Raw genomic sequence first — 27,397 nt, 5'->3', positions numbered from 1 at the left:
AACAAATGCAACTCGACAATGAATGTTAATGGGAATTGATATGGAGATAGTTATATTGGATATGCTTCACATTTAATTTATGAATTAACGAGAAGCATGGAATGCACTGCCTGTGGAAGTAGTTGAGTTGGAAACATTAGGGACCTTCAAGCAGCTATTGGATAGGTACATGGATGACGGTAAAATGATATAGTGTAGATTTATTTGTTCTTAAGGGCAGCACGGTAGCATTGTGGATAGCGCAATTGCTTCACAGCTCCATGGTCCCAGGTTCGATTCCGGCTTGGGTCATTGTCTGTGCGGAGTCTGCACGTCCTCCCCGTGTCTGCGTGGGTTTCCTCCGGGTGCTCCGGTTTCCTCCCACAGTCCAAAGATGTGCGGGTTAGGTGAATTGGCCAATGATAAATTGCCCTTAATGTCCAAATTGCCCTTGGTGTTGGGTGGAGGTGTTGAGTTTGGGTATGGTGCTCTTTCCAAGAGCCGGTGCAGACTCAAAGGGCCGAATGGCCTCCTTCTGCACTGTAAATTCAATGATAATCTATGATTAATCTAGGACAAAGGTTCGGCACAACATTGTGGGCCGAAGGGCCTGTTCTGTGCTGTATTTTCTATGTTCTATAAGCTCAATTTTCAATTGTTGAATTTCACTATATCCCCTCTTGGAGAAGGAAGCACCATCTTAAAGAAATGAAACATCCCATGGTGGTTCACAGGAGCTTTATAAAACAAAATATGGTACAAAGCTACATAAAAAGAGTGATTAGAGAAGATGACCAAAAGTTTTAGTCCCAGGTAAGTGTGTTAAGAACAAAAGCAAGGTAAAGGGGTGCGGAAGCTTCGGGAGGGAATTCCAGAGCGTGGGCCAAGGCAAGAGGAGCGGAGATATAATTGGAGCGTTACTGGGTTGGAGGAAATTAGAGATGGGGTGGGGCCAGGCCATGGAGTGACTTGGAAACTACGATGAGAATTGTAAAATTTGAGGCTGTTTAGCCCAAACATAGTATAGCTTAGTGAACATGGAAATGGATGTTTGGTGCGAGTTGAGATGCAGACAGCATAGTTTTGGGTAACCCCAAGTTTGCAGAGGACAGAATATAGGAGGCTGACCAGGTGTGTGTTAGAATAACCCGATTCTGCCTTGGATAGGGAAAGGGATGGGATTAGTGGCAAGGGAGATAACCGGTACCAAAGGCAAGGAATGTGGTCTTTATATTTAATTGGAGGAAATATTGCATCCAATTCTGGATGTTGGGTAAACAGTTTGACAATTTAGACAGTGGAAAGTTTGAGAGGGGTGGTGCAGAAGTAAAGCAAGGTATCACGAGTGTATGTGTAGGAACTGATTTATTCATGCTTGGGGTTATCGATAAATACATGAACTTACCTTACCAGGAATGGAATACAAATTGTGGTTGACCACTTGAGCTGCTGTTCAGAACATAAGAATGCAGGAACAAGTGTAAACCAATTAGCCCTTGAGACTGTTCCGTCATGAGTTAGATCATGTTGATTTGTGACCTAACTCCTTATACTCATCTATAGGGTCATATCCCTTAACACCTTTTTCTGAACAAAACCTATCTCCTAGATCTAGTATTGATTTGCTGTTTGCAGAAGAGAGTTCCAAACTTCTACCATGGTTGACCTCTGGTTTGCATTGAAGATTTATGTGCTTGTACCTTGGTTTCTCTTCTCTTAATGTTTGCCAATCAGATATTAATTCATTACTCCTCTAGCTTTGGCCAAAGCTACCAATTAGTTGAAATGTTTACTGAGCCTTTCAAAAGACTGCAAATAATTTGAATACTTGCCTTCAGTTGTCTACATCTCACCTATGTACAAATCTGCACATAAAGTTGTGCATAATTATTTAGCTGATCACTGAAATGTGGGTGTAAATTATGCTTTTTATTAAACAAATAATTATTCTAAGCTACATGGACGATGCTGAATGTTCTATCTCCTGTTGCTCTGAGGTGATCGTCTGAAGCAGGTTGTGTGTTTGTGACCCATTTGTCGGGCAGGCTGTTAGTGTCTTGTTTCCTGAGGGTTTAGTATACCAGTTGGGTGTTCTGACAAATGTCATGTATTCTTAGCTTATTTGTCACCACCTGACATACAATGGTAATATCACTGGACAAGTAATCCAGAGGCCCAGGCTGGTCAAATCCCATCATACCGGCTGATTGAAATTAAACTCAATCAATAAATTGAAAGCGAGTCTCAGTAATTGTGACCATTACAACGATCATCAATTGTTGTAAAAACCCATCTGGTGCACTAATGTCCTGTGGGGAGGGAAATATGCCATCCTTCCCTCGTCTGACTACACTCCCAAATCCACAATAATGCGGCTGATACTTAACTACCCTCAGTTCGAGGGCAATCCAGGTTCGATTCTGACCTCTGGTGACAATGTGGAGTCTGTACTTTCCCTCTGGGTAAGTGTGGGTTTCGTTCGGGTGCTCCGGTTTCCTCCCATAGTCCAATGATGTGCAGGTTAGGTGGATTGGCAAAGCTAAATTGCCCGTTAGTGTCCAAAGGTTAGTTGGGGTTATGGGGATTGGGCCTAGTAGGGGTTCGGTGCAAACTCGATGGGCCGAATGGCCTCCTGCTCTGCAGAGTCTGTGAATCTGGGTGGGCTAGCCTTGCCAGTGATGCCCCATATTCCATGAAAGAAAAAAAACAAAAAATGGCAATAGAACTGAGCAGAGAAAAGAAAATTTGAAAAACAAAATGAGAACAAGAACTAGAATAGAACAAGGCTCTCGATTTCAGGTAGAAATTTGGTCTTGGACTTTTGAATAAAATATACGATTTGAGAAGAATCAAACTGGAGATTAGTAATAACTTTGTATCCACAATTTTCATAATAACAAATGAGTTACAGTATCTTTCTGTGGGGGTGTAAAGTATTATTCGTAATTGCTAATTATTGGGTTAGGAGTCATTACAGTGTCAGAACATTATTCTCTATATTTGCCTTCCTGTCTCTCGTAGGAATGATTATCGTATTCATGTTCTAACGTAGCATCAAATCAGTTGACATTTTCAGCTGCTACTCTCATCTGTGCATATTAAGCATCCACTTCCAATCCACAGGTTAGCTTGGTTTTAATGTGTATAACATAACCAGTCCTGGTATGAGCCAGGAAGTCAAATACAGGTTCAAATTATATACCACTATGTGCAATGTTTATTTAAGAGATTGGACCATATGCTGGTGGTGCTATTTTTGAAATATTCCATACCAAGTATTTTAATAACATTAATAAACATGCGATTTTCAATCACGGAGTAGTATGGCCTGGAATTTGCTGTTAATGATTGTGAATCTATTAACACCTGCCATCAACAATGACAATACCTCCATACATGTGCAGTTGAATGTGGTAATTCAGAAGTTGTTGTCCGCGATTTCCTTCTTTACAGGGCTTGCTGATGCATTCACCATAGATGGAATCCACGCAGTAATGTGACAGGGTAGAGCAAGAAGGATGTTTTAAATTGTGGGGGTGTCCAGCACCAGGGATCACAGTCTCAGGATACAGGACAGAGATGAGGAGAAATTTCTTCACCAGAAAGTGTTCCGTCTGTGGAAATTGCTACCACAGAAAGCAGTTGAGGCCAATTTTTAAAATGTTTTCAAGAAGCAGTTATAGCCCATGGGGCAAAGGAAATCGGAATTTGCAGGGGAATGCAACAACAGGCTATTGAATTGGATGATCAGTCACGATCACAATGAATGGCGGAATGGGCTCGAAGGACCGATGGCCTTCTCCTATTTTCTATGTTTCCATGACATGAAATTTCAATTTTATGCGTTTTATTTGCTGGAACAGCTGTCAAACAACTTGGGCCTCACTAAATGGGGTATAAATGAGTTGAACGTCATAATTACAGCTGGGCGACTTATCTGACCCTCAAAGTAATTTTAAAATACCCAGTGTCTTCCCTCCATGTATAAAAAAAAAAAAAAAATCCATACGCTTTTAAAGTTAATTTCATGAAAGTTCAACTTCTACCTTTATCCTATGTACATGTCCCAATCTTTGTTTTGTCTGTTAGAGCAGGGCAATTAAGGATGGACATTAAATGCTAGCCGAGTCAGTAATGCCCAAATGCCATAAATAAATTTTGCAAAAAGTAAATGATCAATGCTTTTTACTTCCTGCCTTGCTGTCCAAGAATTCCTCAGCCTGATTGGCTGCTCAGTTTACTTGATGATTTCACTTTCCTGGCCGTGAGAGATCCTCTGTAGATGGCGCTAGAATTTAACTGACGTAATGGAGAAATTGAAATTACAGAGCCAGCTAAATCTTTGTGGGTAACTTTCTGCATAGTCCCTTCACCGCTGTTTGTCAAATCTGGGTCAATTATTTTTAAGCGTACTTCATTTCCACAGTGCAGTGATGTTTTCCTTCGCATGTCACCAGTTTTGTTTTCGACATAATTGGGAACAAGCCATTACCTAAAGGTATAATTAACAATTGTTCCATGGAAGAAAATCCTAATTTTAATTATTGAAAAATGCTTGTTTTTCACATTGAAGAATAGCATGCATGTATGACTATAATTTTATTAAAACGCAATGACCCTGAAGTACTGATGCATATTGCTTGTGGCTTCCCCACTCAATCTGTTATTGCAACCATTTGCTTATTTGTGTGGTTGTCAAAGGCAATGTCACAGATAAATCTGTACTATTGCCGGAGAAGCCTCTTTGTAATGCCACCTTCCAATAGCATGTAAATGCCTGTGCATTGAGGCAGCGGCTTATATGCAACTGCTGTAATTTTGATCAGTTCTAACATTTGAAGATTAAGCTTATAATTGTAGTTACCTATAAATCATGTGTTCATTTGTTTGATCAATAAAAATGAGCTGACCGTGAATTGAATTAAGGTCTATTGAGCCTGTGAATAATTTCTTCACTCTGCCTTCTGCCATTCTGACCAGATAACTCACAAAACACTTGCATTGAAGGGAAAGGATCCTTGAGATCCAAACTGCTAACTAGCATAAATTGTTACATGATACTAGTACGCATAAAACAACTAGCATTGTAAACTAAAAATGGTGGTAGTGTCTTATCACATGTACAACATATTGTGAGAATTGGGTAATTTTATTGCATTAAACATTTGACTAATAATGAGGGCCTACAACTAAATGATTCAACTGGACCACGTATAGTGCATCAAAGGTTCAAAATTACAATATGCAGATTTTTGCATGCCCAGATGACTTTATATTTGAGCAAATATAGGGAGTTAAATGTCTCAAGTTCATCTGGTGCTTTTGTACTTGCATAGGAATTGATGTTGAGGTTGCAAGGAAAGAGGAGGAACACAGAATGCTCCAAGACGCCAGGCAGTGGTTGAATAGTGGCAAAATAGAAGATGTAAGGAACACCAAATCAGGTGGCACAGCTCTGCATGTAGCTGCTGCGAAAGGCTACTTGGAGGTTTTAAAGTAAGTACATAACCGATAAAATATCATGAAATCTGCTAGCCATCGCATCAGTGAGAATACATTTTATTTGAGTTTATTGAAATAATAAAGGTACCTTTTGGCTGCTGCCTGACCAGGCCTACATGCTCATTTGATAGTGATATAAAATGAAATAAACATGTCTTTTGGGCTGTTCTGTCTTTTCCTTGACATTTTTTTCTGTCCTGAAGACGGTGTGGATGTAAAAGGTAAAGTCTCTATAGCCCAGATGACCATAGGCTGCTCTCTTCTTAGAGCGAGAGAGCTGACTGGTGGTGATTTAACCTCAGGATCACCACACCTCGGGCAAGGGGCAAGGTTGAGAAAGCAGCCCTTCACAGTGTGGGTGTACAACACTAATCATCCCCTGGACTCTCACTTGACGTGATCATTCTCCATCTGTGAGCCTTGACTTCAGTTTTGGCAGGCCGTAAGGGCAACACAGTGGTGCAGTGGTTAGCACTGCAGTCTCACGGCGCCGAGGTCCCAGGTTTGATCCTGTCCGTGTGGAGTTTGCACATTCTCCCCATGTCTGCATGGGTTTCGCCCCCACAACCCAAAGATGTGCAAGGTAGGTGGATTGGACACGCTAAATTGCCCCTTAATTGGAAAAAAATAATTGGGTACTCTAAATTTATTAAAAGAAAGTTTTGGCAGGCCATTCAGCTGTAGATCATCATAGCTGAGTTCATTCCTCTTCCTGTCAAATGCCAATCATGTATGTTTCCAGCAAGGCTCAGTGGTTAGCAATCTGGCTGTCTTTCATTTCCTTTATCTGGTTTGGGTAAAGATACCAATTTCAGTTCTCCTGCCATTAGACCCTTGACCTTCACACATTTGCTTCAGCTCAACTCTCTCAACACAAAGACACGGACCTGATCCATGTAAATGAGTTACTCACAGGGTTTGGTGCATTTTGCTTATTCATCGTGCAGAACTAAATGCAAAATGAGTTCTCTGCTTTCTCTAGCTAGAGCATTCTCTTCCGAAATACCACATTCCTTATTTAAACATTTTCAGTGAAACCCATTGTTTTCTGAGTGCATGACTGATTTTGTAGTGTGGCTACTGCTAAACTATGTAAAATCAAATCCAACATGATTTGGGTTTCATCCTCCATATTTGCTATGCAAGACATTCTCCACTCATGGTAAGCCTGGCGCTCCACTTTACTTCTGCACAACTGGGCTGATGGGGAGCAAATTCCTGCTTTAACTAAGAGGAGAGGTATGGCAGGGCTCAACTGAGAATGTCCAATGTAACTTGTGAACATTGGCCAGACACACACTTGTCAAAAAAACATAGTGCAGGTGCTGGAAATCTGAAATATCGGAAAATAATCTTTTCAGGCAGCACCTGTGGACAGGGAAACAGAGTTAACATTTCAGACTTGAAAGACCTTGGGAGAAGTCATCAGCCTGAAATGCTAACTGTTTCTTTCCACAGCTGCTACCTTACCAGTTGGATATTCCCAGCATTTTCACCTTCAGGAGAAGGCTAAAGGAATAAAACAGGGTCAATTTGGCAAGGAGATTGCAAGAAACTGCAACCCATTTTGCTCTGGTTTTGAGGAAGGATTTTGTTCAGAAAGTAAAGTTAGAAGCTGGTATTGTTCTCCTTTGAGCAAAGCAGATGAAGGGGAGATTTGGTAGAGATGCACTCGATTATGAGATATTGAGATAGGTAGACAACAAAATGTTCCCAGTCGCTAATGGTACAAGCACTGAACAATCCAGTCCTGACAGTGCACGGGGATATGAGGATGAAAGCTTTACACAACGAATGGAACACGTCTACGAGGTGGTGGAAGTGGAGACTGTAAATGATTTTAAAAGTAAATTGGATGTGTACTTGGAAATAAACCTTACAGGACTGCAGATATAGAATGGAGAAATGGGACTGATTGGATTGCTCTACAGAGAGCTAGCATAGGCACAGTAGACTGAATTACTACCACATGTACCTTAATGATTTTGGTGCTTATTTTCTAGACTACTGATACAGGCTGGATATGACGTAAATGTCAAGGACAATGATGGGTGGACTCCACTGCATGCTGCTGCTCATTGGTGCAAAGAAGAAGCCTGTAGAATCCTTGTGGAGAATTTTGCTGATATGGAGTCGGTTAACAAAGTGGTCAGTTGCTTTTAATAAGCTGAATTTTATTGTTTTAATAAAAAGTTTCAATAATCTTTATTAATGTCACAAGTAGGCTTACATTAACACTGCAATGAAGTTGCAGTGAAAATCCCAGTCGCCACACCTTTGCGGGTGGGTCGTAGGTGGGTGTCGGGAAGGTCGCAGAGCGATCTGTCGTGGTGTTTCAGCAGTGGTCCCAATCATGGGAGAAGCGCCCAACGGCCGGTACCAGCATATTTATTGAGAATGGCAGCCACTACTACTTTCTAAATAAAAAGGAAATGAGCTGTGTGCTGTTTTTCGGCCAGAAGCGGCAGCAGTGAGCAGGTCACGGGCCCTGCACCTATTCCTGACGTCTTGTGCCCCCTATGTACATGATTTTGCCGACAAATTACCGTGGAGAGCTTCCATTTTCTAGCTGCTGGCAAGCAAGGCAAGAGGACTGTCTAGACTAATCATTGTCTTACAAGTAAGAGAAAGCCGTACACACAGATAGGCAGTCTATCTTCCGGCCAAGACCTCACAAGTGAATCTTCTGGAGAGAGCTGCCTAGGAGAGTCCACAGCAGGACAGGGCACTGCTAGGGTTATCTCTGGACAGAGCTCCAGGACCTCTGGTTAACAGCCTACAAAGAAGAAACTTAACTCTGGAACAAAGCAGTATAAAGAAGATTAACTCGGGTACAAAGCAGGATAAAGATTTATTGAAGTTCTGTTTGTCAATTGTGCCAATGCAAAGAAGGATGCAAAGCCCATGTGTATTACATGCTGGGAAGTACTGGCAAATGAGCGGTTTCCGATTTTGAAAGAGAAGTGGTGGGTGAAAAACTTAAGTTAAGACCCTGTAGTCAGTTATGAACTTGCAGCTGATCCCAAATGAAAAGACTACTCTGCTATACCTGACCTGTGACAGCACATTAAAAACATTGGCAAAACCCACGAGACTGCCATCATTCTGAAGTAGCATCTCTCAGAAGTATCCAGTGCTGAGTAAAACTAGCATTTTGTTGCTATTGCCTTTTACGACGACCTACATGTGCGAGGATGGATTTTCCATTATCACAAAGGTGAAGACGGCACAGAGGAACTGGCTGATGTCTACACCTGATATGCACATTGCCCTCTCCTCCTGTGAACCTGATTCAAGTGAGATTGTGAGGACCAAGCAGGCTCCGCTTTTGAATTAAAGGTAAATGAAAGTGACGTGGGTTGCGAAGGTTGGCCTATTGGCAAAAGTGGGTCCCGGGAAAATACTTCATAAAACAAACCCTTTTCAATAGGATTAGCAAATTGCCTCGCAAGGAACTCTGTTCTAGCTCTGTGTAAGTTCATTCTCCCCCTATTTTTGTACTTAATGCGTGGTACTGGGAGTAATTTGGAGATTACTACTTCTGAGGTTCCACTTGTGATTTTTCTATCCAGCTCTATAAATTCTGCCTGCAGGACCACATTTCTCTTTCTGCCTATCTTGTTGGTACCAATGCGAAACCTTCCACATGGATGACATCTGTGACCCTGGCACCAGGAAAGTAGCACACCATCTTGAATTTACACCAGTGGCTGCCGGAATGTCGGTCTCTTCCCCTTACTATTGAACCTTCTATCACTGTTGCTCTACAAATCATGCCCCTTGTCATGCTGAGCCACCCTTGGTGCCATGGACTTGGCTCTGACTGTAATTCCCAATGAACCATCATTCATCAGTACGACTATTGATTGGAGAGTATGATTGGACAATGGGATACACTTGGGGGACTCCTGTCCTACCTGCCTATTTTTTCTTGACTGTCTGGGTGGTCACACATTCCATCTCCCCCTGTGTCCTCATCAGCTGTGGGGGTGACTACATTTATAAATGTGCTATCCACAAAGGTCTCAACCTCCTGTTGAAATGTATTTCACACAGGATACTGAATTTGCAGCTCCAGAAAAAAGCTTTTAACGGTTGAATCCAATTAGATTGTTGAGGGAAATATTTCTCCGTTATTTACAAATTGAATCTGTCTGATCTGCTTGCTGAACCTTTTCTTCTGTATGAAGGCATTTTATTCGGACTATCATGAGAAGGAGGTTGCATTAGTTGTACAGGATGAAAAATATTTTCAAGGAATAGGCCTTGTTTAAATTTTAATACAATGCCTGAACAACAAGATAAGCAGTAAACCTTTATTGAACTGACACTAAACCAATAACTGATCAGTGTCACACTCCGGGTGGGTGAAAGGGGATATATGCCTTGTATTCTATATGTGTATATGATAAAACAAATACTGCATGTAGGTATCATAAATGTTCAGCTGGTGAGAGTATCCTTGGAGTCAAACATTTCTAGTTAGATCCAAAGCATTCCAATGCATGTTTTCTAAAAGAATAGAAGCACCTTGAGGACAAAACATCCTTTTGTTTTTACAGCTCTGTCTCCTGTTCTTTTCACTCACTGTTTGGGAATCTCTCTGACTTCACTGGAAGAACCTGGATTTAATTCCCAGCTTGGGTCACTGTAGTCTGCACATTCTCCCCGTGTCTACGTGGGGTTCCTCCAGGTGCTCTGGTTTCCTCCCACAATGTGCTCGTTAGGTGAATTGGACATTCTGAATTCTCCTGTGTACCCGAACAGGCACCATAGTGTGGTGACTAGAGGATTTTTACAGTAACTTCATTGCAGTGTTGATGTAAGCATACTTGTGACAGTAATAAAAAGATTATAGGAGAAGTCAGGGTGTTTTCTTCACATGAAGTTATCTCTGTATCCCTGGCCTTTGTAGCCAACATGTAATGATGAGAAACATGCTACCAGGCCTGTGACACTTGTTTAGCTGACAGAAAACATCTGATAATGACATTGCGTTGTTGTTTCTCATTTTCTCCTGTAAGGTGTCTGGCATATGCCGATAGTCTGCCAATTTACCTGGGTTAAAATCAAAAGGATACTGGCATCTGCATCCCATGAACTGTACCATGTGAAATATCTTTAAAATCAGAGACCAGTGCAAATTTCAACAATTCAGAACAGGTTCACTTTAAAAATTGCTAGAGTTCACATTATGTTTGATATTTGAGATGTAGTTTTAAACCCACAAGTTTTCCAATCAATTATTTATGTACGGTCTCTTGCTCAAACTGTTCTTTAGCTGGATACAAGGGGCTTGTCTTGAGCATCCCGGCCTCGTTTGCTCACCAGTTATCTGTCCTTTCCTATTTGGAAATGCTCAGTCTTTTCAACACCTACTTGTACCTGTACCCCAATAATACAGCTGGGAACTGCCTATGAAAATCTAAACCACGCTTATTTACAAGTTATCTATATCGTGTTTGCAGGGTCAGACTCCTTTTGATTTAGCAGATGAAAGCATTGTTGAGCTTTTAGAAGAACTCCAGAAGAAACAGAATATTGTAAGTGACTTTTTTTGGACTTTTCTTCCCTCTTGCTTGACAGCATTTTGCTTTAAAAAGTGCATTCAATGAAACACTAATATAGCCAAATGTTGTTTAAAACAACCATGAAATATTCAATCTATACAATATGAACTAATTGGCCTTATGGAGCCAAAACCTGAGCAGCTTTTCAGAGCCATGTACAAAACTGGAGCAATTGTCTTGTTTTGGATTACAGAACTAACCTCTGCTTTTATAAGCATGCAGAAAAGGATCCAACCTAAACCTTTCCAGCAAGTAGAATTTTAAATTTACTTTGAAGCCCTCTGTGTGAAATATTTCCACCTGCACTGCTATTTTAAATGTTCATTCAGCATTTTGTATAGTGTCTGTCACATCTTCCATTGAAAAATTCTGTGTATAAAAAAAAAAACTGCTATCTATTGAAATTGGAATTTTTGACTTAGTCACTGTAAATCAGTGGTTCTAATGTTACAGAAACACTCATTATGAAGTAGTGAATCCTCCAACCCATCTGTAAATAAAGCCATAGATCTACAAGTAAATACTGTAAATTAAGACTGCCTCAATCTGTTGTTCTTTACCATCTGGAAATCTATGTATTAAGGTTCATGCTTATGTTATCATTCATAAAAATTTCAAATGTTAAAACGAAGATGTGGGAAATCGGTTGGACACCAAACTCCGTATGTAGGATGTTGTAAATTGAAAGTGATCCAGTCAAAGGAAATATTTTATAGTTGGACTGTAAATATCTAAAAATAGTTTTGAAAATAACTTGGAATGGAAAATGAATATTTTAAAAGCGCTTGCCTCTGAAATATTGAAACTTAAACTATTAGGAAAACTATGCAGGAAAAGATAAAGTTTAAAGTAATACAAAACCTAAAAAGTATTGTTAGCTATAATATCTCAAAATGGCTATACAATGCAGGTTGATCTTAAATGCTAGAAATCTGAAACAAAACCAACATACTGAAAATTCACAGCAGACCAGTCAACAGATGAATGGAAAATATAGGTTTTACCTTTTCAGGCAAAACGCATTTTTATTGAGATGTATACTTGAAACATTAAATCTTGTGTTCTGTCTATTAATGATGAGGCGCCTGCAATATTTCAAGCAGTTTTTGTTCCCTGGCCAAAATATAATCTGGTATTAACAGTTAGTAAGATTTTCCTACCTAAACCAGGTTTGCAAAATTCACAATCTGGCTGTAGAAGTACCTCCGGTGTGTTGGTAAGTGTTACTTTGGCCAAATTGATAAGATTCCTTCTCTGAATCTGAAGAATTCAATCCCTGTTATAGGCTCGAGTATGCATTAAGGCTGACAATTCAGTGCAGCACTATCTGATGTGCTATCTTTGGCCTGCATGCTCAAATGGATGTAAAAACAAAACCCATGGGACTGTTTGAAGAGCAGAGAGTTCTGATGTTCATAGAATTTATCATAGAATTTACAGTGCAGAAGGAGGCCATTCGGCCTATCGAGTCTGCACCGGCTCTTGGAAAGAGCACCCTGCCCAAGGTCAACACCTCCACTCTATCTCCATAACCCAGTAACCCCACCCAACCCTAAGGATAATTTTGGACACTAAGGGCAATTTATCATGGCCAATCCACCTAACCTGCACATCTTTGGACTGTGGGAGGAAACCCACGCACACACGGGGAGGATGTGCAGACTCCGCACAGACAGTGACCCAAGCCGGAATCGAACCTGGGACCCTGGAGCTGTGAAGCAATTGTGCTATCCACAATGCTACCGTGCTGCCCTATTCTGGCCAGCAGTCATCCCTTGAGCAATACATACAAAAACTGATCATGAATTCAATTATTTGCTGTTTGGAGGACTTGGATGTGTGTAAATTGGCTGTTACTAACCATAAATGCAATTACAAAAAATAGTTGTATCTCAAATTATTAATTTACTGTATGGTAATCTGGAATGTCCTGAGGGTATGATGCCACTGATTAACTAAGTTTGTATTGTTATGACACCCTGGGCTAGTGCATGGTCAATTCCAGCCTCACTTGACCCAGAATCGTAACTAAATTGCGTTAACCAATAATTCTTAGAATACCCAAAGTCTTTGGCCCTTGGCTGCCCAATAATTACAGTCACCTGGTTTGTAAATTTAAACACAATTACTTCTTTATTTCGAGCAAGAACTATAATGAAATATTCAGCAAATACAGCTAGTTAACTATCATCTAATTCCTAATCCCGCACTTTGTCTTGCTCCCACCCTCTATGCACACACATACAAACAGCCAAACCGAGAAAGGAGGAGAGGGATGAAGATCATGAGTCTTTGTTTCAGATGGTTATCTTTAAGCAGATCTTCCTTCAAAGTAAGCTTACAGATCCAGGCCTCTGTTTGCAGCCTGTAATGGTTTTCACTGTAGACTCATTCAGGTCTGCACTTTCAAAAATACAGCAACTCACAGCCTTTAAAGAGAGGAGAGGGAGAGAGGAGAAATTATAAGTGCAAAAATAAAGGAAGGAGAAATAAGAGAATCAGAAGGAAAGACCCCTACAGTATTCATGTTCAGGATTTGAACTTGGTTTTCAGTTGTGACCCATTAAAAATAAATCTGACATTGTCGTTTATTCATTTTTTAACAGCTTCGCACTGAAAAACAAGCTGAGAGATCAACACTCATTGAATCAACTGTAAATTGTAAACTACAGACAAAGCATTTGAGGTATTTTGAACTTTGATAAATGTTCCATTTTCTGTGAAAGGCGATGACTTGATTAGTTACCTTTTGGCTTTGTACAATCGACCATTGGATTTTAATCACTTAACAATAGCCTGTGGGCAATCTTGCAGTGGCGTTTCTCTTGTGTCCTGTAAACTGCTGACTCTAATAATAATAAAATATTTTTATTGTCACAAGTAGGCTTTCATTAACACTGCAATGAAGTTACTGTGAAAAGCCCCTAGTCACCACATTCCGGCGCTTGTGATGCAATTAAATGGCTACTTAACTAAACCTTGTTTACATTTGTATTGGGTGTTTTAACGACTGTTATGTTGACATAATGTAACTAATTTGCTTTAAAAGCCTTTCCTTCCAACTTGCTATTTAATTATGTTGGTAAGTATGCAGAGGGCACGTCACACTGATTAGGTCTTGCCTGTATTCTAATCTTGCTGGCTTTCTATATACCTAACATCAGTTTGGTTATGTCAAGCTTATGTCAGTTTAACATTTGGGTTTACTGTCATTAGCTGTAATAGAACAAGCTAGAATAGAACCGTGGGTAATTTTCAAATTCCGACTTTCTATTTCTCACCTGATCCGCTGGCAGCTAAAAACAAGGGCTGGAATTTTCCGGCTGTTGTGAAGCACTTTTCAACGCAACCCCGCCCGCGGGTTTCCGGTGGCGTGAGGTGGCTTCAGTGAGAAATCCTATTGACAAGTGGCGGGAGGGCAGAATCCTGCTGCCAGTGAATGGCGCACCGATGAGAAACTCATGGCTGGGGAAATGGATAATACAGCCCAAGGAGGCACCTTGCTTGCCATTATCAAGTCCTGTCCATTATAGTTTTCACCCAAACCTTTAAATGGGTTTTTATTTATGAGTAAGTTGAATGATAGGATGGAAATCCAAAAATCTTAATTTGCTGATGGCACAAAGATGTGCAATATTGGAAGCAGTGTAAATGGGAGCATGAAATTACAAAGATATTGTCAGATTGTGAATGGGCAAAACAAGCAATTAAAAGATGCAGGCAGATGTGACCTCAAAAAGATGATACAATATACTTAATAAATGGTCGTCAAGTTAGAAATAATGGAGGTACAGATGTAAGGGTCAGGTGCATGGATAATTAAAATGTCATGGACAAGTGCAGAAAATTATCAGAAAGACTAATGGAATGTTGGCCTTTGTATCTAGATGACGAGAATGTAAGGGGTAGAAGTTATACAAAGCCTTGGTAAGCCATGCCCTGGAGTATTAAAAGCAATTCTGGGCACCACACCTCAAGGATATGTTGGAGATGGAGGGAGTGAAGCATAGAGAATGATATCCAAGGATTGTGCTGCAGGGAGAGATTAACTAAATTAGGTTTGTGTTGCCTGGAATTTAGGAGGCTCGGAGTGATTTAAAAGTTTTCAAGATATTAATGGGAATAAATAGGGTAGATGGGGGAAAATACAAACGCTATTTCCGTGATTTGAGAAGTTCAGGACTAGGGGGCATTGATTAAAAATTAGAGCCAGGCCCCTCAGAAATGAAATTCTCCAAATGGTAATTGATGGTAGATTAACTGTTAAATAAGTCAGTTTTAAAATGTTTGTTAACTAGTGATATGTGGCTCGGTTAGGTTGCAGAACAATCATGATCTCATTGAATTGTGGAACACGGTCGAAGGGCTTCCACCTCTTCCAATGTTTCTGTGATTTCTATGTTTGTCGGAAACTGATTAATATGTAAATCAGGAAGCCGCTGTTTGATTCCACTGCAGTTTCTTTCTAGTGGATAGGAGGCGTACTGGGTTTTGGACTGTCTAAACACTGCAATGAGGTGGGGGGCCAATTTGAATAATTAAACAGAGTGAACGGTATTTTGCCAGTGATGAGCCAGTCTTGCAGCTTCATGCAGGCGGCCTCAATGCTGCAGTCATCTGAGCTAGTGGCTACGTGTCCCAAAAAGGGGGCTGTGTCAGAAGATACAGTCTCTGCCACTGCATCCCCAGCCCCAGCAATTCCCTAATCTCTGATCAGCTGGGCCTTGTGCCCTTGACTATCCTGAATTGATGCCTTATCTTTTATCTTACCGCCTTTTGCAAACTGCTTTCCAGTGGCTAGGCCAGTATTTCTAAAATTGCCCTTGAGAAGGCGGCGGTGCTGTTTTCTTGAACATGTGGTGATTGTACACCCACAATACTATTAGGGAGGGAGTTCCAAGATTGTGACTCAGACAGTGAAGGAACAGTAATAAAGTTCCACGTCAGGATGGTCTGTGACTTGGAGGGGAACCTGCAGTCAGTGGTATTTCCACGCATCTGCTATCCTTGTCCTTCTAAGTGATTGAGGTGCTTTTGAAAGGACCCTGATGCAAGGGCATCTGTATTTTGAGGCGCATTCATGGTTTCCTACCTGTCCCAACATGGTGTTGAAGCTTCAGAGCTGCCAGCCCTCTGATTGGGTCAGGATATGCCAGAGAGGACTGATAGGAGGACGCCTACATGAAAATCATCAAGCAGGACATTACAGCCCCCCCCCCCCCCCCCCCCCCCCCCCCCCCCCGAACTGAATGGGGTTTAAATGGCTTGCCGCATCTACTGGGAGTGGGGGTCAGTAGTGGTAGAGGAGAAGCAGCTATGCCATGGTGGGACAGTTAAAATCCTGTCCAGTGTATTTGCATAGGTCTAAAATAAACGTCTGAATTCTAGAATTGATGAATTTGTGTAAACTGGTTTATAAATGCCAAAACATGCAAAGCAAGTTTCAAAGTGGGATTAGACAAAAAAAAATCAATAGGATTTGCCAAGACAAACTGTCCAGCTGACGAGGTGCTCTCACTGTTAAATCTCCAAGTTATGCTCCTGTATAAATAGATATTGGACAGTATGTCACATTTCTTGAACATCAGAAGTGGGACTACTTAGGAGAGTGGCTTCAAAAAGAATACCTTGGGCAGAGCTGAAACTTAAAACTGAAATTAATTCATTCTACTGATCACAATCTCTGTGGAATTTGGCTGTGGAGTAGGTCTCCGCAATTTCTGAAATAAATTATGCATTTTCTCTTGAGATTTTTAACTGCACAAGTGAGGCTGATCAGAAAGCTGTAGGAGTAATGGCTTGTACAGAGAAAATAGGAACAGGTGTAGGCCATTCGGCTCCAACTCTGCAACCTGTTCCAGCTTCCACAACCCCCCCCCCCCCCCCCAACATGTCCTTTGATCCCGTTAGCCCCAATATCTAACTGCTTCTTGAAAATATCGTTTTTTGCCTCAACTGTTTTCTGTGGCCTGTGGTAGCGAATTCCACGGGCTCACCACTCTGTGTGAAGGAATTTTGACCCATCTCCGTCCTAAATGGTTTGCCCAGTATCACTATAGTGTAATGTCTGGTTCTCGACTCCCTTGCCATCGGCAACAGCCTTTCTGCATCTACCCTCTCCAGACATATTCAAATTTTATAGGTTCCTGAGACCCCCCTCATCTAAACTCCAACAAATATAATCCTTACCGACTTGATATGTCCTCGTACTCCAGTCCTTCCATCCCAGGAATCAGTCTGGTAAACCTTCGCTGCACTCCCTCTGTGGCAAGAACATTGTTCCTCAGATAAGGAGACTCAACTGTGCACACCATTCCAGTTGTGGTCTCACCAAGGCCCTGTATAATTGTAGTAAGACACCCCTGCTCATGTACTCTCTTGCTATGAAGGCTAACATACCATTTGCCTTTAATAATAATTAATAATAATCTTTATTGTCACAAGTAAGCTTACATTAACACTGCAATGAAGTTACATGTGAAAAACTCCTAGTCGCCACATTTAACTCCTGTTCGGGTACATGGAGGGATCATTCAGAATGTCCAAATTAGCTAACAGCACGTCTTTCGGGACATGTGGGAGGAAACGTGAGCACCCGGAGGAAACCCACGCAGACATGGAGAGAAAGTGCAGACTCCGCACAGACAGTGACCCAAGCCAGGAATCGAACCTGGAACCCGGGCGCTGTGAAGCAACAGTGCTAACCACTGTGCTACCATACCCACCTGTATGTTTACTTTCCGAGACTGGTGTAGAAGGGCACCCAGATCTCGTTGCACATTTCTCAACCCCCCCCCCCCCCCCCTCAATCTATAGCCATTTAGATAATCTGCCTTTCTGTTTCTGCTGCCAAAATGGATAACGTCACATTTACCACATTATACTGCATCTGCCATGCATTTGCCCACTCACAGCTTGTCCAAATCACATCGAAACTTGTACAAATCACATCACTTGGTGCATTCAGCAGTACTCGTTTTGGAAAATGATTGTGTTTGATTACCATAGGAAATATTCTGCCTGCTTGGCAAAATTAACAATTATTGTGGCTTGTAGAGCAGGCAGAGCAAATTCAGAAAATGAATTTTATTCTACCTGATTATGCCTCCTCCAGACAATGAGATACCTACTTACTTGACAGCTTCCATTCTTAAGTGCCAATGCTGAGAGCATGTTCTCCAACTTTGCTACCTCCAGGTCAACATGCTTTGCAAATTTAATTGAATGCCTCACTCTTTGGGATTGCTTAAGTTGGTGTCACAATGGTGTAGAAAATTGAGGGTTGTCATTTAGCTTTATTAGGTCTCTTACAGTTGGCTGCAAGTATCTAATTGTGTTCAAAATTATTTTATTCTCTAGTTTTCATTTTTCACTAAGTAGACTAAAATTCTGTCGACTTTTCCTCCCTTGATTTTGCCTCATTTTGTGACACTTCGTAAAAAAATCTTGGAAGAAGGTTCAAGCTTTAAATCCACAATAAAGAAAAAGACAATAATGATCCTTGCTAATTCTCTTTAGTAAAGAGCTCATAAAAGTTGCAAATGGGCAGGATAATTTCTGGAAGCATCTTGCTTTACTTTGTCATCTCACATGAACATCGGACTTTCTGTGTGAACTGTTGGCTGCTCAATCTTGGACCAAGCATTTGGAGAACAGAAGCTACACATTTCCAAAACTTAAGAAAACGTTATCCTCCCTATTTTGCAGCAGTTACAAAATTAAATGTCAAGTTTTCACCATCTCATTATAACATTGCAGTAATTAATAAAATCAGTTCCGTGAAGTAATTTGTACAGTTAACTGAAATTGACTTGTTTCAACATTGTTACAGTAAAGACACTCTATTTTCTGAAGAAAATGAAACTAAGTGCAAATCACCTGAGCACGAAAAGGTTGATGAGGAGTGCAAAAAAGATGAATCCAGCAGCTCCAGTTCTGAGGAAGAGGACGATGCCTCCGATTCAGAGTCTGACATAGAAGCAGGTAAGCTGAAGATAGATCAAATCAGTGGAAAGCGCTTTGTAAATGTACAGGGAATATGGAATGAACATATAACGTTTAATCTTTCAAATGCTTTTTTCTTTTCCCATTTAACACAAGTTCTGAACAATTTCAGCTAATGTCAAGGAATGTAAGGGTGGGGTAGGCTTGGGAGATTTGAAGGTTATGGGTTGGAAGCCTTAACTGAGTGTCGGCCCCTCGCCCTCTCCAATTCCTGATAAATATCGATGATGGATGCTATTATGGATCCCGCAGCAGCTGCCCTTGTGGTGGTGGTGCAGTCCAGGCAGCCAGATGCCCGAAAAGGCGGCGGCAGCAGTGTTGACAGAGGCTCGAGGCAGGGGCCCGCCCCATACCCTGAGGATCCGGCCACCCAGAAGATCAGGGAAGGACCCAGAGGAGGAGGCCTGTGTTTGAAGAGATGTCGGACAGCATGTGCTGCTGGAGGCTCCACCTCAACAGGGAGAGGGTACAGCACCAGTGTCACGTCCTTGCAGACTTGGCCGTCAAGGTCACCACAGCCTGAACCTTTGCGCGTTGGGTTCATTCCAGATCTTGAGCCGGGGACTTGTGTGGCATATCCCAGACAACAATCCACAATTGTGTCTATGACATTTGCCTGGGCAGCTGGCTATATAAACTTTGACCTGGACCAGGCCCATCAAGGTGCCCGGGCAGCAGGATTCTCCGCCATCGCCGGGATGCCCCAGTCCAGGAAGTAGTAATGACACTCGTATCGCCATGTGTGCACCATGAGGTCCAGGAGCGCCCTTCATTAACAGGACGGGGTTCCACTTCACTGAATGTTCAACTTGTGTGCAGCCACCACCTCAAGATCATTGCACATCTGTGCACGCTTCCCTGGAGTGTGCACGACAGCCATAGCCTGGGGCAGCCTGAGATGCCTGATGTTTTCGAGGGACAACCCAGGATGACCGGGTTGGCTGATGGGGATAAGAGCTACCTGTTTAGGTCCTGGCTAATGATGCCAATGAGGAGGCTGGTAAATGATGTGGAGACCTGATACAATGAGGTCCATATGGCCACCCGGGCTGTCATTGAATGGTGCATCAGACTGGTTAGAATGTGTTCCGATGCCTCGACCACTCTGATGGTGCGCTCCAGTACATCCACGGAGAGTCGCCCGCTTTGTGGTGATCTGCTGTGGCCTCCACAACATGGAACAGCAATGGGGAGACATGCTGGCGGTAGAGGAGGAGGAGCATGCCACTGAGTGCCGGCCTCTTGCCCTCCTCAATTCCTGACAAATATCACATGATGGATGATATTGTGGACTCCGCAGCAGCTGCCGTCATGGTGGTGGTGGCAGTCCAGGCAGCCAGATGCCGGAAAAGATGGCGGCAGCAGCAGTGTCAACAGAGGCTCGAGGCAGAGGCCAGTGTGCAGGGGCCCGCCTCACACCCTGAGGATCTGGCCACAAGGAGGTGCCAGACCAGGAGGGTCTGGGGGAAGAAACTGGAGAGGACCCGTGGGAGTGTTGAATCCCAAATTTCTTTCTCTGTCAGTCTGGCCTCAATAAAAGTCGAGATGGATTTGCAAGTAAAAAGAAGTTATTTTATTCAGCTTGCAAGCTACCTAGTCCACAGTGATACAGATAACATGTTGCTTTCTGCAGCCCCGGGAACTAAGTGAAGGTCCCAGACAAAGAGATCAGTACTCATGCATTCAAATGGCATCAAGTTTCACATACTCGACACCCATAGGTCATCCTATGTCCCTCCTGACTTGTTTGATCTATTCTGATTGGCTCACTTCCAATCCCTTTCTCCGGCCCCTATCAATGCAGCATCACTCTCATAGACACACCTCTTCCTGCTTTTTCCATGCGGTCTAAAATCCTTTGTCTCTACTTGCCAGAATCAAAGTGGCTTATTTCTACATTACATTAACTAATATCTCTAAAGTAACTATTTTATATCACATTCGTCAGGAGCAGCAGGAGGACAGACGGTGGCGAGGATCCGGAGCATGCCGGACGGCCAGAGGGGCCTTTATCCAAAGCAGATGGGGGTGATAACTGTTGTAAAGTGAGCTCTGGTGCTACTCTATCTATGTCATAGTCAGTCTGTCTGCTGACAGTGTGCTCACACCCATCACCTGTATCACCTGTACATGGTACGTCTGGGGGGCAGATCTAGGACCTCCATACCCGGGGGGGGGGCAATTTTAGGGGGGGGGGATTGCATACCAGCCCGCCTTGTGGAATAACATAAGAGGCTTCACATGCCTTGGGTGTAACGTGTTGTTTTCATGGTGTACAATCGTGGCGCTAACTGTCTCTAGCTACCGATAGCGCCTCGACAAGGACCACCTGAGGCTGCCACTCAGCCTTCAACGTCATTGACTGAGCAATACCTTTGACACCACCGCTCATGCTGCTGATGTCGTTCTCCAGGCTTTCAACTGCAGTCACCACCTTAGCAATGTTAGTCTTGGTGCTACGCATTTCCTGTGCCATCTCTTGCACCTGTAGCCTTTGGGACTTCTCCAATTGGCTATGGACCCATTGGAGTGTCGCTGACAACCCCCTCTGAATCTCTTGGCCGCAGTCTAGCATCTGCATCAGCTCCGGAATAACCTAGTCCAGAGACTCAACATCACACTGGGGTCCAGCAGACCTCCGACTGCTGTTTCCCCCCTGGATGTTCCTGCCTCCACCTGATGTGCATCAGCATCTGTGGTGCTCACTAGATTATGCCCCAGAAGCCTGTCCATTACATTTTCCCACCGGGTTTTGTGTCTCTGTGTTGGTGGGGGATGGGCATGTCAGCTGTCAGGCCTCAGACGTGGCATAATTTACACTCTCCTTCAAGGTGTTCCCTTGCGGTTGGCACCACCATAGATGCCCATCAGATGGAGGTCCTGCGGGAGAATGGACAGGTGGACCGTGAGAGGGAAGGATTATTATGTCTGGCATTAACAACTCATGTGACAGACCATCTGGGTGGGGCCAATGGATACTCCACTCTGCGGTGCAGGCCAAGCTCTATGTCGGTGACCGATCTGTCCTCTGCTCCCCCCGCAACCTCCAGGCACCCCAATACCTGTCTGGGGCCCTTTCCCATCTGTTGTGGGCCAACCTCTGCTGCGGGGACAAAGAGAGGGCATCATGAGCCGCATGCTTCATGCATCGTAGGGATGGGGGAGTGCTTTGGCGGGGTCATGCATGAGTGTCGCAGATGGGCATGGGATGGGAGTGCGGGGATTGCATACTGTGTGTGTGCGTGCGTGTGCACGATTTTCGATTACAATATTTTACAAAACAGTGTTTCTAATAATCGGGGGAACTGAGTTTAAGAATTTAGATTATTTCTAACGTTATTTAGAGGGTTTGATTTCATACTTTAAAAAATCTTTACCAATCTGATCCTTGACACGCAGGCTGACTAATGTAACTATCAAGTGTGTTGATTAGTCATGCATTCAGGTATCTGATATCTTGTGTCAGTGATGTTTGGAAAAACGAACCTTCATACAGCACTGATTCAACAACAATGGTCATTGGCAATTTCACAACATATTTTGATCTTTGCACATTATGTTGTCATCTGCCAAACTGTTCCCCCATTTTTCTGCAATCCAATACTGAAACTTTGAAAATAGAACTTGGAATGTTGACTGGTCAGTTGGTTTCAAAATCCTAGGGAGGGATTTACTGCTCAACTTGCCGCATGTGAAATAACCCTGGGCCGGGGGTGCACCACCGGTGGGACTGGAATATCCTGCCAGCGTGGAGGGCAGCAAAGTTCTGGCCCTAGTTTCAGATAACCGACTACGTTCTGATCATGCATCCATGTGATGCATTGCTGTTGTCAAACCTCAGCTGTGTACTTTGTTCCATAATTATGGGCAGAAAAATGTCTGAATCCTTGGGACAATGTTTTGATTCATGATTCTGTTCACAGCTCTATTGGTGACCCCAAAAGCCCACTTGAGAGAGTTGGATGGAGGAAGTGCTGTAGAAAGCTGTCTTTTCTCAACTTCTTTCCTGTTCAGTCATCTGTAAAATCATGCTTCCTCAAAACCATATGTATTTCATTACGGTTGGTCATGCTATGGATTGGAAAGTTAGCGGTCGGGTGTTGGCAGTTATATTTATAATTTGAGTAGACAGTTATAGATCCCTTGTAAGTCAAGTTATTGTACAGAATGACTTGTACTTTAGCTGCTTAAGCACTGTTGGGTTAATCTCTTGTCAGAGGGTGACTTTTCAGTGCAGATTTTCTCAATACCTTTTTAAGTTTTTCTAACTACCTTTCAGTTATCATGATACAAACTTTTGTAAGCCTTGAAATGGTCATTGCTTGATGGGTATGCAGTTGCAATGTTTGAAGTTGTAACAGCAATCATCTCTTGGAGTTCTGATTGTTGGCCCTTTAGTTTTGAAGTGTACCTGTTCAAAATAAAACTTCTAAATTTGATTTATTTTTCTCCCACAGAAAAGTCAAAACCATCCATCAAAAATAATATAAACAGCAAACTGAACAGCAGAAGCTTGCAGCTGGCTCCAACTGCAGGACAGTCCACACGATACACAGCCACCACTGCAGCAAGAAAGGTGAAGTCCAACTCTGGTATTTTATACTATGTTTTCTATATCAAGGGGCACTGACAGGTGAGTATTGGATTCATTTCTGCAGGTAACTGCTAGGGGTATTGGTACAGATTCACTTAAACGCTCCCCAATCATTTTTTAAATTTTCACATTTCTTTCTGTGAGCAATGCCTTGGAGATTTATTAATGTGCTTACAGTATTACCTTTAGATTGCTTGAATTCATTTTAAACCTTATAATAGTCTTTTACATAAAAAGACAAAGTATAATTAACTTCAGTAACAACTTGAATTTATATGGTGCCTTGCAATAGGAAAATGTTCCAAGATATAAGGAAAGAAATGAATGCTGAGACAAAAAGAAAATATTTGAAGGTAACCAAAAACTGAGTTGAAGAGGTAGGTTTTAAGGAAGCTACTGAAGGTTGACTGGAATGTTTAGAGGATTAACAAAAGGAATTCCAGAGCATGGCAAATATGGGGTCAGCGCTCTGATGAAGGAAAAGTGAATGCCCAAGAGACCAGAGTCAGAGGGACAGGGTTTGGAAGTGGTTGAACGGCTAGAAGAGGTTAGATAAAGGGGGTGAGACCACAAAGGAATCTTGATCACGATAATTTATTTTGAGACATTGCAGGATTTTGAGCTAATGCCAGGATTGACAAATCAGTGAAACCTGGGGTAGGCTAAGATATGTGTAATAAAGCTTTGAATGAACTAAAGTTATTGGGGCTGATAATCTAGATAAGATATTGCAAACAGTCCAGACTTGAAGTGACAAATGCATGGTGTTCATTTGAGTTGCATATGAACTGAAGCAGAAGTAAAGGTGGGCAGTGTTAATGGAGGTTGAAGGGGGCATTTTTTGTCGAAGATATTTGGTTGGAAGCTCTGCTCTGTGTACTTGTTTTGCGGTATTGAGGACCTTTTCCCTACTGCTTTTAGCTATTTTCAATATTTTGCGTGAAAAGATGTTAGAGGGAGCAGATGGGAAGTCTAAAATGCTTAGAGGCATGATTGTGCCTGGTACTGAGGGGAATGAATTATCACTTAACTATCACGAAACAAAGGTATATGTTAATGCAGTTTTAATTTGCCGTCTGCTTCAGTTATTCATTCCAACTACCAAATAATATGATGCATCAATGCAGTTTGGGGTAGTGGTTGGATTCTGTCAGCAAATGTGCCGACATTAAATATTTTTGCATAGTTTCTTTCAAACAGTGATTATTTAAAGGTCAAATGAAGCCCTCTGACTTGTGAATTGACCACCGTCTCATTTAAAGCTGTGCTTCTCGCATTTTCTCTTATGCTTTTGAGTGCGAAATCCTTATTTTGTTCCTCACTCGTTCCACTCTTAAGATGCTTAACAGGGAGCTTATTCTTTTTTAAAAAAATATATTTTATTCAAGATTTTTTGGCCAAACATAACAGTACGTAGTGTTTCTTTTAAACAACAATAAAGCAATATAAATAACAGTGGCCAGTTTTAAACAAATAAATAAATAATATATGAACAGAAACAAAAACCAAACTAAATGGCAGCTGCCTTGTCAAAAATAAATACTCTCCAAAGATACAATTCAACAGTCCAATATACATTACCTAAAACAAGTGCCTATACATATACAATAACATCCCTGAGAGTCCGTCCGATTCCCCCCCCCCCCCCCCCCCCCCCCCCCGGGTTGCTGCTGCTGGTGTCGTCTTTTCCATTCCCTCTATCTTTCTGTGAGGTAGTCGACGAACGGTTGCCACCGCCGGTGAACCCTTGAGACGAACCCCTTTGTACGAACTTAATCCGTTCTAACATTATAAACCCTGCCATGTCGTTTATCCAGGTCTCCACACCCGGGGGCTTGGCTTCCTTCCACATTAACAATATCCTGCGCCGGGCTACTAGGACGCAAAGGCTAAAACATCAGCCTCTCTCGCCTCCTGCACTCCCGGCTCTTCTGCAACCCCAAATATAGCCAACCCCCAGCTTGGTTCGACCTGGACCCCCACCACCTTCGAAAGCACCTTTGCCACCCCCACCCAAAACCCCTGTAGTGCCGGGCATGACCAGAACATGTGGGTGTGATTCGCTGGGCTTCAGTGAGCTTATTCTTAACTGTGTGCTGTACTTTTGTGCCAAATTCTCAAAAATATCTAACTGCAAGATCAGCCAGCTGATAAAGGTATCCATAGGAAGTTATGTATGGTAAGGCCTGTATTCGAAGGCTGCAAAAATAATCCCAATTCTTTTATTTTGAAATTGCCACTGTTTTTGATTCGGAAGAGAGGGACATTTTATTTCCAGGGAGAGTCTTGACTGTTGTGTAAGTCTTAGAAGTGCTGCTGTAGTCATGATATTGCTATTAGGCCATAATTGAAACTTGCCTTTGGCCATTGCCAGCGCTATATAATCAGACCCAACTTCAAGGCTAGCAGAAACATTGTTTATATACCCATTTTAAAATTGCTTCTTCTGGTGAAAAGCTAAATCTTAAAAGATGTTATTGCATCTGTTGCAGTACCTTCTGTGATAAGAAAGTCATTCAATTCTTTTACAATTTTTCTCTTTTCTGTACAATCTATTTCTGCATATTTAATTCCGATGATTTCCTGTAAATCACCAGCTGATGGTTTTTGTTCAAAGTTCACATTATGAGACTTGATTTGCGGCACTTAATTTTAGCCCTTTCTGATAGGATATCGGTTCAGAGAAAAGATAAAACAACCTGTGCCATCAGTGAATAATTGAAATTCTTTTGATGGGAAACATGCTTTAAGAAAAACGAAGACCCAATGCTATGGGTTTGAAGACCCAATGCTATGGGTTTGAAGATACAATGCTATGATTTTAAAAAGCATTGTCCTGCCAATGCAGCTAATAATCTAAATGGTCAGACATTTTGTAAATAGAGAGGGTTGAGATGTAAGCAGTTCTATTTTAAGTTGTGTAGGAATTTGAGACCACTGCTAAGCTGAGTTAGCTACAGAAAAAACTGGTGAGTTGAAATCCTATTCTGACCATTTAATCTGATATTCTAAATAAATGCTCAAGCTTGGTAGAAAATATCTGATATTAGTGTACGTTTTTCTTGCATATCTCATTCAACATGGGCTGTACTTGTTGGAAGAATGAGGTAATCTTGATGTATTTACTCGGGGTTAATTTGGAGTTGTGTTCTTGTCGTCTTTACTTTGTGGGACTTTGTGCATAAATTGGCTTTCACATTTTTGCCTTAGAGCAGCGATGATACAATTTTTTTAAAAGTCAGTTAATTTTTTGTGATGAGCTATAAGATGCTCTAGGATTTGATAAGGCTCTGTGAACACCAGTTCATTCAAGCTTAATTTCAGTAGTACATTCGTGAAATTTGAAAGCTGGTTGCTTGTGACGTTTTCTTTTTACATTTTTTATATTTTAGTATATCCAGCGTGTTGTAGTAGAATTTTTAAAAAAATCATCCATCAAAATTAACCACAAACTGAAACTGTTTGCAAGTTTTGTGAAACAGAAAATTTGTAGTAATTGTGCAATTAGGATTTTTATCTTGTTACAGATTATTAGCCCTTTTATTAAATCCACTGCCAAAGATGATGAAGGAAAAGATGAATCTCCAGCTTCTTGGAGACTGGGGTTGAGGAAAACTGGAAGCCACGATGCACTGAGTGAAATCAGTAGTTCCCAAGCACTGAAAGAAAAAGACTCAATTGGGATTTTCCGGTCTGCTTCAAGTCCTCGTCTTTCAACCATATTTGATAATCGGGAAAAGGTATAATT

At 41.9% G+C, this 27,397-nt stretch overlaps 1 protein-coding gene across 3 annotated transcripts in view; it reads left to right on the top strand.

Moving 5' to 3' along the window:
* LOC140393875 (protein phosphatase 1 regulatory subunit 12A-like) overlaps positions 1-27,397 on the top strand; it is a 323,102-nt gene that overhangs the window by 113,589 nt on the left and 182,116 nt on the right. For all 3 annotated transcript variants that reach the window (XM_072480443.1, XM_072480442.1, XM_072480441.1), the window contains exons 4-10: positions 5,316-5,475; positions 7,485-7,629; positions 10,950-11,024; positions 13,658-13,737; positions 18,883-19,034; positions 23,513-23,631; positions 27,177-27,389. In XM_072480443.1, the coding sequence (XP_072336544.1) occupies positions 5,316-5,475; positions 7,485-7,629; positions 10,950-11,024; positions 13,658-13,737; positions 18,883-19,034; positions 23,513-23,631; positions 27,177-27,389 (944 nt within the window). The remainder of the gene's footprint in view (positions 1-5,315; positions 5,476-7,484; positions 7,630-10,949; positions 11,025-13,657; positions 13,738-18,882; positions 19,035-23,512; positions 23,632-27,176; positions 27,390-27,397) is intronic.

The sequence above is a fragment of the Scyliorhinus torazame genome, chromosome 17 (assembly GCF_047496885.1).
Source record: "Scyliorhinus torazame isolate Kashiwa2021f chromosome 17, sScyTor2.1, whole genome shotgun sequence".
In the NCBI taxonomy this organism is placed as follows: Eukaryota; Metazoa; Chordata; class Chondrichthyes; order Carcharhiniformes; family Scyliorhinidae; genus Scyliorhinus; species Scyliorhinus torazame.
This window is presented reverse-complemented; position numbering and strand designations above follow the sequence as displayed.